The 13,399-nt window shown below is 38.9% G+C and overlaps 1 protein-coding gene across 1 annotated transcript in view; it reads left to right on the forward strand.

Annotated features, from left to right (window-relative positions):
- SCN11A (sodium voltage-gated channel alpha subunit 11) overlaps positions 1 to 13,399 on the forward strand; it is a 97,578-nt gene that overhangs the window by 44,974 nt on the left and 39,205 nt on the right. Inside the window, exons 14-16 of the mRNA XM_055294803.1 lie at positions 2,478 to 2,855; positions 4,736 to 5,167; positions 13,227 to 13,340. Of these exons, the coding sequence (XP_055150778.1) occupies positions 2,478 to 2,855; positions 4,736 to 5,167; positions 13,227 to 13,340 (924 nt within the window). The remainder of the gene's footprint in view (positions 1 to 2,477; positions 2,856 to 4,735; positions 5,168 to 13,226; positions 13,341 to 13,399) is intronic.

Here is a 13,399-nt window from a genome sequence, read left to right on the forward strand (position 1 = left end):
TTAACTGAACCCCTATACCCTCAGCCCCTTCCTGCCAGAGATGAGCCTTTAGGCAATTGGGTACAAAATTGTGTCTCCCAGTGTGAGGACTCTGCTCCTTGCTCTGTGCACAACCCTTCCAACACTCTTTTTTCCCATGGAGCTCTGAGGCAATAAATATATAAGGGAAAATATTCCTATCTCTCAGGTCATATTGGGCTTGCCAAGGGGGTTGAAGACTATAGAATGCAGGGAAGTAAGGCAGGGGAGCTGACGGCAGGTGCTATCTCACAAGTTTCCTTCTCACTGCTGCCAGTGCTGCATTCCTGTTCTGCAGTCTTTGCCCGCTATCCAGTTTGGAAGCATTCTGGAAACCTTTACAGAGTACCTAATATAAACTGACATGAGGGAAGGCACAAAGATGAAGACATCACTGTCTTTGAGAAGTCTGCAGCACAGGAGTGATACAAGACTGGGCTACATGCACAGTACAGTGCGACAGAGCCCAGGAAAAGGTATAGACAGAGGACTACAGAGAAATCCAGTCTGAGAAGGGGAACTAGAAAACCTCCAAGGTGGGATTTTGTCCCCTTTCAAAGATATTTACCTTTTTTTTTTTCAGATAGGATTTTTAAGCCTATAGTGTAAGACACTTCATTCAGTTACCTAAATGTACATTTTATATTTTTTATACTTGGGATATAGTAAGAGGTTACACTGCTCAAAGTCAGGTGTTATTAAGCTCTTCTACTAATGTTTTATTAGCACTCAGGTAAGCAAAATTGCATTTGCTTTATCATTGTTTAGGCTTATCTCAGCCAGGCTCTAATGCACGGAAATCTGTGGCATTGTCTCTGTATGAGAATGGAACCACAGTTTTTTCCTGGGATGCTCCTAGCTCCCCTTTGAGTAGACAATGACCGTCCTCTTCAAGCAGAAGCCTTACTGACCTGCAATGTTTCCATCCCCAAATAGGGGATGTGCTTAACCAAACTGTACTTTGGAGTAAAACCGTCAGTTTATACCAAAAGTTAATATAAGAAACAACCTATAAAACAAGTTGCTATGTTTTCTCTAAGGTTGTTTCCTATAAAGTCTGTGAAGATCTAGGATAAAATTTCTCTTTGGAAAAAGTATACAAGTCTTGAATAGCTGGTTGCCTTTTCTCTCCTGACTGCAAGTGCCGTATTATTCTAATCATTCTTATAAGGCTTAGATTCAAACTCGTGGCCTGAATTACATAATGCAAAAGTTAGCAAACTTTTTCTGTAAAGGGCTACATGGTAAATGTTTTCAGCCTTACAGGCTATGAGGTCTGTGTGGCAACCATTAAACTTTGCCATTGTAGCACAAAAGAAGCCATAGACTTTCAAAAACCAATGAGCATGGCTATGTTCCAATAAACTTTATTTGTGGATGCTGAAACTTGAACTTCATATGATTTTAATGCATCATGAAATATCCTTTTGATCATTGTTATTTTCTTTTTTGAGACAGAGTTTGGCTCTGTCTCCCAGGCTGGAGTACAGTGGCGTGATCTCAGCTCACTGCAACCTCTGCCTCCCAGGCTCAAGCCAGCCTCCCTCCTCAGCCTCCCAAGCAGCTGGGACTACAGACGCACGCCACCACGCCTGGCTAATTTTTGTATTTTTTGTAGAGATGGGGTTTCACCATGTTGCCCAGGCTGGTCTTGAACTCTCCTGTGCTCAAGCGATCACCCACCTCAGTCTCCCAAAGTGCTGGGATTACAGATGTGAGCCACTGTGCCTGGCCTGATTATTTTTCAATCATTTAAATGTGGAAAGGTATTCTTGTCTCTGAGGTCATACAAAAATAGGCAATGGACTGGGTTTGGCTCTCAGGCCAGAGTTTGCTGACACTTGGTATATTACATAGAATTCTAAAATATTCATTTTATATAATAATTATGTAGCTCAGTCACCATGCTGATCCCAAAGTTCTTATGATTAAAAAACGAAAACAAAATATTTCCTTTTTTTTTTTTTTGTGAGATGGACTCTTGCTGTGTCTCTAGGCTGGAGTGCAATGGCACAATCTCAGTTCACTGCAACCTCCGACTCCTGGGTTCAAGCGAATCCCCTGCCTCGGCCTCCTAAGTAGCTGGGACTACAGGCATGCGCCACCATGCCCAGCTAATTTTTTTGTATTTTAGTAGAGATGGCGTTTCACCACGTTGGCCAGGATGGTCTCAATCTCCTGACCTTGTGATCCACCCGCCTTGGCCTCCCAAAGTGCTGGGATTACAGGCGTGAGCCACTGCGCCCGGCCAATATTTCCAATTTCAAATAAGAAAGTAGATACAGGTGAGCATTAGATTATGACAGAGATTTGATGGCTATGTTCAGGATGGATTTAACTTAGAAGAGAGTTTTGGATGTCATAAGTTTGGATATATGTCATTTGCTTTATAGATGAGCAGATGGAGTTTGTCCTTAACTGGCTTTTCTTCCATTTTTGTTTATTGTCTTTTTCTACAGCTCAGGGTCTTCAAGTTAGCCAAATCCTGGCCAACTTTGAACACACTAATTAAGATAATCGGCAACTCTGTCGGAGCCCTTGGAAGCCTGACTGTGGTCCTGGTCATTGTGATCTTTATTTTCTCAGTAGTTGGCATGCAGCTTTTTGGCCATAGCTTCAATTCCCGAAAGAGTAAAAAACTCTGTGACCCGACAGTCTCATGTTTACGGCACTGGCACATGGAGGATTTCTGGCACTCCTTCCTAGTGGTATTCCGCATCCTCTGCGGGGAATGGATCGAAAATATGTGGGAATGTATGCAAGAAGCGAATGGATCATCATCATCATCATTGTGTGTTATTGTCTTCATATTGATCACGGTGATAGGAAAACTTGTGGTATGTGTCTTAGATTTTTTTCAAAAAAAGGGAAAAAGATCCTACATGCCTCTCAAATGCATTACTTCATTTGCAAAACTTTACTAGTAAAAATTATTATTCTAAATATAATGCCAAATAAATATTTGAAATATTCATTCAAATTTTGTTTGAGAAAAGTATGATAAGCATGAAAAAAACCTCTTTGACACATATTACTCATTTGACTGATGCCCCCAAATTTATTTTATTCCAGATGATTATTCTAAGACAATAGTATTCTCTTCCCCAGTGATTGGCTGAAATAGGAGTTTGTGAGTTAATTTGATGAATAGGATGTAAAGAGATGTCCACTGGAGAAATTTGGGAACTATCTTTTGTTCTTAAGAAATATGTGTTTTTAAAAAATGATCCTTTTACTTCCTCTGGGCTTTTTTATGACTGTGACCCCTGGAAAAGCCAGATCATGAGCTTGGAGCTGTGGTGGAATTGCCCACAGGGATATGGATCTGATATCCAGGACTGCTGTGCAATCCTCTCCTGTTTGCACAAATTGAGAGATGGTGTACTTTGTGCAGTTTCTTTAGGTCCCTGTTCCCCTAACTTCAATGAGGTATTGGTGCCTAGCCAGAGGGGTTTGGACCAAACTGCAAACATTATGCAACCATGAGAAGAGCCAGCCTAAAACAAAGCCAACACTGAGGCAGGTAGAGTGAAAAGAGAGAACAAACCTGTATTCGTGTCATAATTGGCCTGCTGTTCTATTTTTGAACTTCTTGTTATGCTACAGTTTTTTGTTGTATAAGCTGGCTTGAGTCTGTTACTTGCAGCTGGAAGCATAGATATTTATGAGGAGGCTAATTAAGTGCACTTCATTGCCTTACTGCACAAGATCTTCAGGATCAAGTTGGGGCTATAGTGCAATATAATTAACTCTCTACACATGATAGCTTTATCCTAAGTACCTAATAAATGGTGTACCTAGACAGTAAGTGACACATACAAAAGCTCAGAAGAACAGGGCATCACCAGTGGGAGTGGGAGGAGAGCACTGAGAAAGGATTCGTGGAAGATTACAGAACTTGAGAAGACCACTTATACAGTAAGGAGGACTTAGACAGATAGACGAGAGCTTAAGCAAAGATCCAGAGGTGGGAATTCTCACAGTGCAGCTGAGGAACTGTGACTAGACCCATTCACACCCACCAGGCACTTCTCTCCAAAGGCTGTCTATTGTCAAGCTGAAGAGAGCCACAAACAAAGGAATTTGAGGAGGTAAAGACAATGATTTAGAGAGTGTGTAATTATGAGCAAAGAACCCAGGTAGGAAGCTATTGGGATTCTGTGAATTTGAAGTGATATGTGGTTCAGAGGAAGAGTTGCATATTTGGTCCAACTCCCTTGGCTTGGCCCCAAAACGTTACTAAGTTTAGGGCAACAGGACCTAAAGAAACTGTAAAGTACATCATCTCACAAATATGCAAATAAGAAAGGACTGTACATTGGGCTTGAATATCAGATTCATATCCTTGTGGGAAATTCCAGCAAAAATCAAAGCTCACTATCCAGCTGTTCCTCAAGAAATGTACTCTTAATTTTGCCATATGGTTATCCCATTCTGCTTTACCCTGGTGAGGGTCTACTCATCCATGTTCTTTATATGTAGGGAAAGTGGACTTGGCTATTTGCACCCTTTAATTTCAATTTTTATTCGTCTTCCTGTTTCTATTTCTTTCTCAATCTTTTATTTATTGGATAGATGAACTTTCTTAGGAGACAGTGGGGCATAGAACTCTCATTTGATTCTGTTTTTAGTCTTGGGGAAAAGTTGTCCTGGAAACCGACTATATCTTTTCCTTTGCTAAACTTTCCTTTCTTCTTGCTACCCACCCCATTCCCAGGTGCTCAACCTCTTCATTGCCTTACTGCTCAATTCCTTTAGCAATGAGGAAAGAAATGGAAACTTAGAAGGAGAGGCCAGGAAAACTAAAGTCCAGTTAGCACTGGATCGATTCCGCCGGGCTTTTTGTTTTGTGAGGCACACTCTTGAGCATTTCTGTCACAAGTGGTGCAGGAAGCAAAACTTACCACAGCAAAAAGAGGTGACAGGAGGCTGTCCTGCACAAAGCAAAGACATCATTCCCCTGGTCATGGAGATGAAAAGGAGCTCAGAGACCCAGGAGGAGCTTGGTATACTAACCTCAGTACCAAAGACCCTGGGCGTCAGGCATGATTGGACTTGGTTGGCACCACTTGCGGAGGAGGAAGATGATGTTGAATTTTCTGGTGAAGATAATGCACAGCGCATCACACAACCTGAGGCTGAACAACAGGTATGAAGGTTCACACATAGACTTAAAGGTCATACAAAGCTGGAGCTGCCACAGGGGCACTGGTAGCCTGCCCTTTTCTAGGCACTATGCAAGGAAAGTAAGGGTATAAAATGTGGCTGCCCTTTGATACCCATGTACACATCTCAGGACAGGTTCTTTATTGTGGTCCTGCAGGTGTGGCACAGATAGGAGGTGTCAGAAGAGTTCAGAGGGGAGCAAAATCAGAATGGGCTGGGGTGACGGGGAATTCCTTTGGTTGAACTCTACAAGAAATGTAGAATTTGGACTGGCTGAAAAGTGAGGAAAAGGGGATTGGGAAGTAAACTGAATAGCATGTTTTGTTTGTTGGTTGGTTTGTTTGTTTTAGGAAAAAAAGGCAGTGCTGGGAACAAACTCAGTTTCTGCAGAGACCAATCTTGTGGGTGAGGAGTGGTGGGAGATGAGGGCTGTCAGGGAGTGTGAGGGTAATGGATACTGTATTACTCTGTTCAGGCTGCTATAACAAAATATCATAGACTGGGTAACTTCTAAACAAGAGAAATTTATTTCTCGCAGCTCTGAAGGCTGGGAAGTTTCAGATCAAGGTAGTGACAGATTTGATGTCTGAGGAGGGCCTGTTTACTGACTCATATTTGATAGCTATAAATTTCTCTCTAACCAGTGTTTAGCTGTATCAAATACATTTTATTTTCTATATATTTAATTATATTTTATCTTATTTTCTAATTCTTCTTATGATTTCTTCTTTGAACCACTGCTTATTTATAAATGTGTTGTTTAATATTTATAAATATCTCAAATTTCTATTTGTTATTAATTTCTAATTTCACTCCATTGTGATCAGAGAACATACTTTGTACAATTTCAGCCCTTTTAAATTTTTGAGTCTTGTTTTGTGGCATAGTGTATTGTCTATCCTGGAAATGTTCCATGTGTACCTGAGAAGAATGTGTATTCTGCCATTTGGAATTAAGTGTCTTATAGATGTCTGCTAGGTTTAACTGGCTTATAGTTTTGTTCAAATATTCCACTTCCCTGTTGATCTTCTATCTAGTTGTTATTCATTCATTTCTGAAAATGAGGTATTGAGATCTCCAATGTTTATTGTTGAATTGTCTATTTCTTCCAACAGTTATGTCAATTTTCATTTCATATATTTTGGGGCTCTTCCATTGGGTGTATATATGTTTATAAATGCTATATCTTCCCAATATTTTGGCTCTTTCATCATTACAAAATGTCCCTCTTTATCTCTAGTAAGTTTTTTGTTTTTAAATCTATTTTGTCTGATGTTAATACAGTCATCCCAGCTTCTTTTATGGTTGCTGTTTGCATAACATGTCTTTTTCCATCCTTTTATTTTCAATCTATTTATATCTTTGAACCTAAAATGCGTCCTCTGCAGACACTGTATAATTGGATCTTGTTTTCTTATCTATTCTGGCAATCTCTGCCTTCTGATTGGATTGGTTAACCCATTCATATTTAATGCTATTGTTAATTCAGTTTATTTACTTCTCATATTTTCCTCTTTGTCTTCTATATGTCTTCCATGTTTTTTCCTTTATTATTTCTCTACTGCTTCATTTGCATTAAGAAAATATTTTCTAGTATAACATTTTAATAACTTTAGTTTTTTCAAAATCTTTTTGAAATTATTTCCTTATTTGGGTACTCTAAAATTTGACATATACATCTAACTCGTCAGAATCTATCTCAGATTTATATTAATTCCAGTGAGCTATAGAAATATTACTCATATATAGCTCTATTTCCTCTCTCCTCTTTTTGTATTGTTTTTAATTCTACATATTATATTCATATATGTTAAAACCCAAACAACTTTTTTTATTATTGCTTAATGTAACTAGATGTCTACTAAAGGAGCTGAGAAAATAAAAGAAAATAAGTGTATATTTATAAGATTTATTTTAACAATCTTCTTAGTTACTCTTGGCTGTCTTCATTTGTTCCTGTGAATGTGAGTTACCTGCAGGTGTGATTTTCTTACTCCAATGCAACTTTGCTCCCACCCATATCCTTTGTGCTCTTATTAGCAAATATATTTTATTTCTATATGTTACATACCCAGCAATACAATTTTAAACATATTGTTTTACACAATTGCTTTTGAAATCAGCTAAAAGAAGAAAGGAAAAGAAATAAATATTTTTTACCATACTTGTGTGTGTGTGTTGGGGGGTGTTGTATTACCATTTAGGGTCACTTGTTTTTAGCCTGGAGGATGTCCCTTAGTATTCTTTATAAGGTAGGCCAACTACCAAAGAATTCTCTGTGTTTGTCTGGAAATGTGATTATTTCATCTTCATTTTTGAAAGATAGCCTCACTAGATATCAAAATCTTGGTTCACTGTTGTTTTCTCTTTCAGCACTTTGAATATATCATATCACTGCCTTTTGGCCTCCATTATTTCTAATGCAAAGTCAGTGTTAATTTTATCAATGTCACCTTGTACATGATGAACCACTTTTCTCTTGCTACTTTCAAGATTTTCTCTTTTCTTTGTCTTTCAGCCCGTTTACTATGATGTGTCTAGGTGTAGATCTCTTTGTGTTTTTTCTACTTGGGGTTTCATTGAGCTTCTTAGATGTGGAGTGCTAGGATTTGAATGTGTCCTCTAAAGTTTATATGTTGGAGAATTAATTCCCAAAGTAACAATGTTGAGAGGTAAGCCCTTTAATAGGTGATTAGATTATGAGGGCTCTGGTCTTATGAATGGATTAATGCTGTTATTGTGGGAGTAGTTTAGTTACTGTGGAAGTGGGTTCCTAATAAAAGAATGAGTTTGGCCCCCTTCCCTCCTTTCTCTTTCTTGCCATGTGATGCCTTCTGCCATGTTATGATGCAACAAGAAGTCCTTCACAAGATACTGGCCTGTTGACCTTGGTCTTCCCAGCCTCCAGAACTGTAGGAAATACACATCTGTTCTTTATAAATTACTAATTTCAGGAATTCTATTATAGCAGCATAAATTGGACTAAGACGTGTAGATTAATGTTTTCGATCAATTTTGAGGAGTCTTCAGCCATTACTTATTTAAGTATTTTTTCTGTTCCTTTCTCTTTCCTTTCTGGTCGGTGTGCTTAATGGTGCACCACATTTCTCTGAGGCTCTTTTTATTTTTCTTTCTTTTGTTTTCTCTGTGCTCTTTAGATTGCACAGTCTCCGTTGATTCATCTTTAAATTCACTGGTTCTTTCTTCAAATGTACTGTTGGTCTCTCTAGTGACTTTTTCATTTCAGTTATGATAATTTTCAACTCCAAAGTTTCTATTTGGTTCTTTTTAAAATATAATTTCTATTGATATTTTGTATTTGATTGTACATTGTCATAGTATCTTTTATTTCCTTAAGCATTGTACCTTTTAATTCTTTAAATATATTTATAATGGCTTCTTTGCATTCTTTTTCTATTAGCTCTGACATCTTGACCCTTTCATGTGCAGTTTCTGTTACTGACTGTTTTCCCCTGTATGGGTCCTGCTTTCTTGTTTTTTGCACATTTCATAATTTTGTTTTGTTTTGTTTTGAATTGGACATTTTCAGTAACGTATTGTGGAAACTCTATAATTGATTCACTTTTCTCCTCTCTGAAGCTTCTTTTTTAAATGGTAGTCTGGCTAGACTATTTTAGTGGAATCCACTCCCTCTCCAATCCATCCCCCTCCATTCACACACAATGTGAAAGCTTTGGTGTCACTCCTAGGAGAGTACATCCTTGGATGTGCACACGGTCAGTCTAGGATGACTGTTGTTTCAGCAAGGCTATCTTTGTCTCCTTCTGTGATCTCTCTGTTAAGCTGTCTGCCTCTTTTGGTATTACACTTCGATTTTAGGCTCAACTAATTGCTAGATAATTGCTCTATTTTCCTTGACAATGCCATGGGGCATAAATTACTCAACTGTCTGATTCAATTAAATTCAGCAAGTGATAGCTTTTAAGCGCAGTCTTTGAGATTTGTTTTGACCCCAGGGGGACTCTCCTTAGCCATCACTTTCCATAGTTCTTTGTGGTGAATTTGCTGACCTATGTTTTAGTTTGTTGCCTTTAATGAAGGAGAGCTACCAGTCTCTTCTTATTTGCTTATGATCAAAATATCCAATATCCATTGTTTTCAAGAGCACTCTTAGACTTTTACTTCCCCACACCACTTTGTTTCAAATAAAGTCAGTTCTATGGAGAGCTTCAGAGCTCTTTTTTCTTATGAATTACCTCCCACTCTGGGCAAACTCTCTTAAGCACAATTCCAGGCACTTGGGCAGGGGCAGTAGCCTCTCAACTTCTCAGTTTCCTTCTTCCTTAATCCTCCCCACCCCCAGAGCTTTTGCCCTACAAGTAAGCTGGAATGAGGGTGATTCTAGTATTCTTGGGCTGCCGCTTCTGGGATAAAGTCTCTGCCCTATGAGTGGAGGGCTAGATGCAAAAAGGGAGCCAACTTTTTGGCCACACTCACTAGAAATTTAGAGGCCTTAACTCAGAGTTGGAAGAGATAAGAAATGCTGGTGGCCTGCAGCTGCTGCTACTTTTTTTGTTTTTTCCATAACTCATGCATTTTTATTGGTAGGCATTTCATGGTGGTGTAATCATTTATGTATTGGAAAATGGGATTATTTTTGATGATACTAAACAGCGTTTCTTTATTTCTTTATTTTGTTTTATTTTATTTTATTTTATTTTGTTTTATTTTTTTGAGATGGAGTCTCGCTCTGTTGCCCAGGCTGGAGTGCAGTGGCGCGATCTCGGCTCACTGCAAGCTCTGCCTCCTGGGTTCCTGCCATTCTCCTGCCTCAGCCTCCCGAGTAGCTGGGACTACAGGCGCCTGCCACCACACCCGGCTAATTTTTTTGTATTTTTAGTAGAGATGGGGTTTCACCATGTTAGCCAGGATGGTCTTGATCTCCTGACCTCATGATCCGCTCGCCTCAGCCTCCCAAAGTGCTGGGATTACAGGTGTGAGCCACCGTGCTGGGCCAGCATTTCTTTATTTCAAATGCATTGAATGACCACCATGTGACAGGCCTTGCACTAAAATAAAATAAGTATGCAATAAGTAATTTTTTTTTGAGGCGGAGTTTTGCTCTTGCCACCCAGGCTGGAGTGCAATGGCACAATCTCATCTCGCTGCAACCTCTGCTTGCCAAGTTCAAGCGATTCTCCTGCCTCAGCCTCCCAAGTAGCTGGGATTACAGGCATGCACCACCACGCCTGGCTAATTTTGTATTTTTAGTAGAGATGGGGTTTCACCATATTGGCCAGCCTGGTCTTGAACTCCGGACCTCAGGTGATCTGCCCACCTCGGCCTCCCAAAGTGCAGGACTTATAGGCATAAGCCACTGCGCCTGGCCTGCAATAGGTAATTTAACATGTAGGCTGTATTTTTTTAAATGTAAGCATTTAAAAAGATTTTCCCTTTATGCAGATATCATTGATGTGCCTTTCCATTCAAAAGGCTCAATATTTTTTTTTTTCAATTTCATTAAAAAAATTTAATTTCAGTAGTTTTGGGGGAATAAGTGGTTGTTGGTTACATGGATAAGTTCTTTAGCCGTGATTTGTGAGATTTTGGTGCACCCATCACCACATCCCTTGATTGAGAGCTAGGGTAGAGGGAGTCCTATCTTCTTGGCCACCTCAGTCTAGAGTGGGGCCTCCATAAAACTTGGCTGGAAGGGCCGGGGGGAGAGGTCAGATCAAGGCTTAAGTGTCATCAATTTCTACCGTTCTTACTGAATTTCGGTGGATTTTCTTGAACAAATGTTTCTTCATTTGCTGTGCACACTCAGAATAATTTCCAGAGACTTTAAATTATTTTTAAAACAGTTTTCACCACTTATGTTTATTTCCCTAGGGAGAACGTCCACAGAGATTATCATGCTATCATCCAGGATGTGAAACTCTATGTGACTTCTTTATCAAATTCTAAATGTATTAATTTAAAGACATTTTCAGATTATTATGTTACTTTCATCTTTTTCTCAAGTGAATTCACCTCCTAGTTGTTAATTTTAGGAAGTCTACTGATTTTATGTTTGTTTCCTCATATATTTTGGAATGTTAGCTTAAAAGCTCATCTTTAGTGGGAGGATCTGTCATTCTCTTTGCGATCTAAGTTCTGTGATTGTCTGCAATAAATCCTTCTGTGACATCCATTTCAGATCCATGTCTTATATTGCCAACTTTGGGTTGTTGTCTAATAATGATACAAGTCACATTGCAGATCCAGTCACTGAACCAGTGGGTACCTTTGCCAGGTCCTATTTCTGAGGCTGTACTTCTTCCTGTCTCCCTACGTATGCAGCTTTGTACAATTGTAATTATAAGCATTTGCTACAGCATTTGTTTTTTTTTTGGCTTTCTCTCTTAAGTGCAAAAACTTTACCTCAGCCCACAGTTTCAAGCCTTAAATATAGCTCTAGTTCCCTTCCTCATCTAGAGTACTTTTAGACACCATTACCTGCTATCTTATTTAAATTCTTACTACTTTATATTTCTTTTCTGTGTCTAGTCCACAGACAGATTGCCCCTTTTTGTATGTGTATGTTTGTGAGGTATATTTGTGGCTATATTTGTATGTGTGTGTATTTTTACGTATGCTATTACATGTGTGGAGAAACTTTCCTGAATCATGACCTTATCATGTCAGAGTTGCAAGAGTCTTCACATAGATGTTAGGATAAAACATTTACCCAAGATGTGACTGTAACCGGCAAAAGGGTCCGTCCGGCTGCTAGTTGCTTATGAAAAGAATTCAAAATAATAACAAATTATGATAAGAAAGAGCAATATTCCCTTATTATCTGTGCCAGCAAGGGGAAGAGCAGAGACCCATTCTACTCTTCAATTTGTGGAAGGAATGTGGGGGTTTTTAAAGAAAGGGTTTGAGATGCAGAACAGGCAAGAGGGGCTAGGAGGTGCCAGGTGGTGTGACTTGCTCCAGTGGCCCCTCTTGAATTATTGTCCCATGTGGTGAAGGGGCTGGTGCCATCATGGATCCTGCCAGGTTATAAATTAGTTGCGGTCAATCTTGTAGTCACTCTACAGCCTGAAGTATGTTCCGTTCTTGAAGTAATCTTGTTGGGGAGAGAATTCTAGAGGTACCTGGTCCCTGTCAGGATCTGACTCTTGAAGCTTCTAAGAAAACATATGACCACGTAAAAGAACATGGTGTGTCCTTAAAAAGCATTTAGGTAAATCAATGTGCATAGGGTATGGGAATATAGTGTGGGAAAGGAAAGGCAGTGGAGGCTCACAGCACATTCCAAGGCTGTATTTCATGGTAAGAGGTAACACATATGCAGTTTGTCTCAAAGTTGTATCTTGAGACTTGGAGGGGAAAGAGGAAGAGGAAAAGAAGAAAAAAATGTTTAAAACACAGTTTGAGGCTCAGCTGCCAAGCTGCTTGGTTACATGACTGTACACATCCTTATTAGATATTCCTGTAGTTCATCAGAACAAATGTATTTTTCAGTTTTATGTAGTGATATATTTTCTTATTTTTCTTTATGTCTTTTAGTTTCCTGTTTTGCTAAGGAAACTCTCTGTACCCCACATGATAGCAAGTTATTTTTCAAATTTTTCTTTTAAAATGTTTACCCATTTATTTTTACATCAGAATATCATAAGATTATATATTTTATTTTTACTGTATTATGGCATTGTGTACCATTTATTAAATAATTCATTATTTAGCCATTGAATTGAAAGAGCGCATTTAAAATATATTAAATCCCCATATAAATTATATTAAATCCCAATATAAGTTTTATTTCTGAATTACTTGTGGAGTTTTGTACCAGAACCATACTGTTTTGATTACATATCTTTGCAACAAGTTCAGTATCTGTTTCCTCTAGTAGTTTTCCCAGAGTTATATTATGTTAAGTTTTTCCAGGAGCAGTTTCTAAAGAGCAAAAAGAGTAATAATGTCAAAGGCTTATTCTCATGACAAAGAGAAAACCAAATAGCATTCAAACTTCTTTCATTTTAAGTGACATGTCCAGGAGGAATATTATTTCTATTCTGGGCTCTCTGTGTTAGGCCTATGAGCTCCATCAGGAGAACAAGAAGCCCACCAGCCAGAGAGTTCCAAGTGTGGAAATTGACATGTTCTCTGAAGATGAGCCTCATCTGACCATACAGGATCCCCGAAAGGTAATTTTCCTAGGATGTTGTCAGAGGAACTTGTGGCTCATCCACACACCTTCTCCAGG

This window comes from Symphalangus syndactylus, chromosome 1, assembly GCF_028878055.3.
Source record: "Symphalangus syndactylus isolate Jambi chromosome 1, NHGRI_mSymSyn1-v2.1_pri, whole genome shotgun sequence".
NCBI lineage: Eukaryota > Metazoa > Chordata > Mammalia > Primates > Hylobatidae > Symphalangus > Symphalangus syndactylus.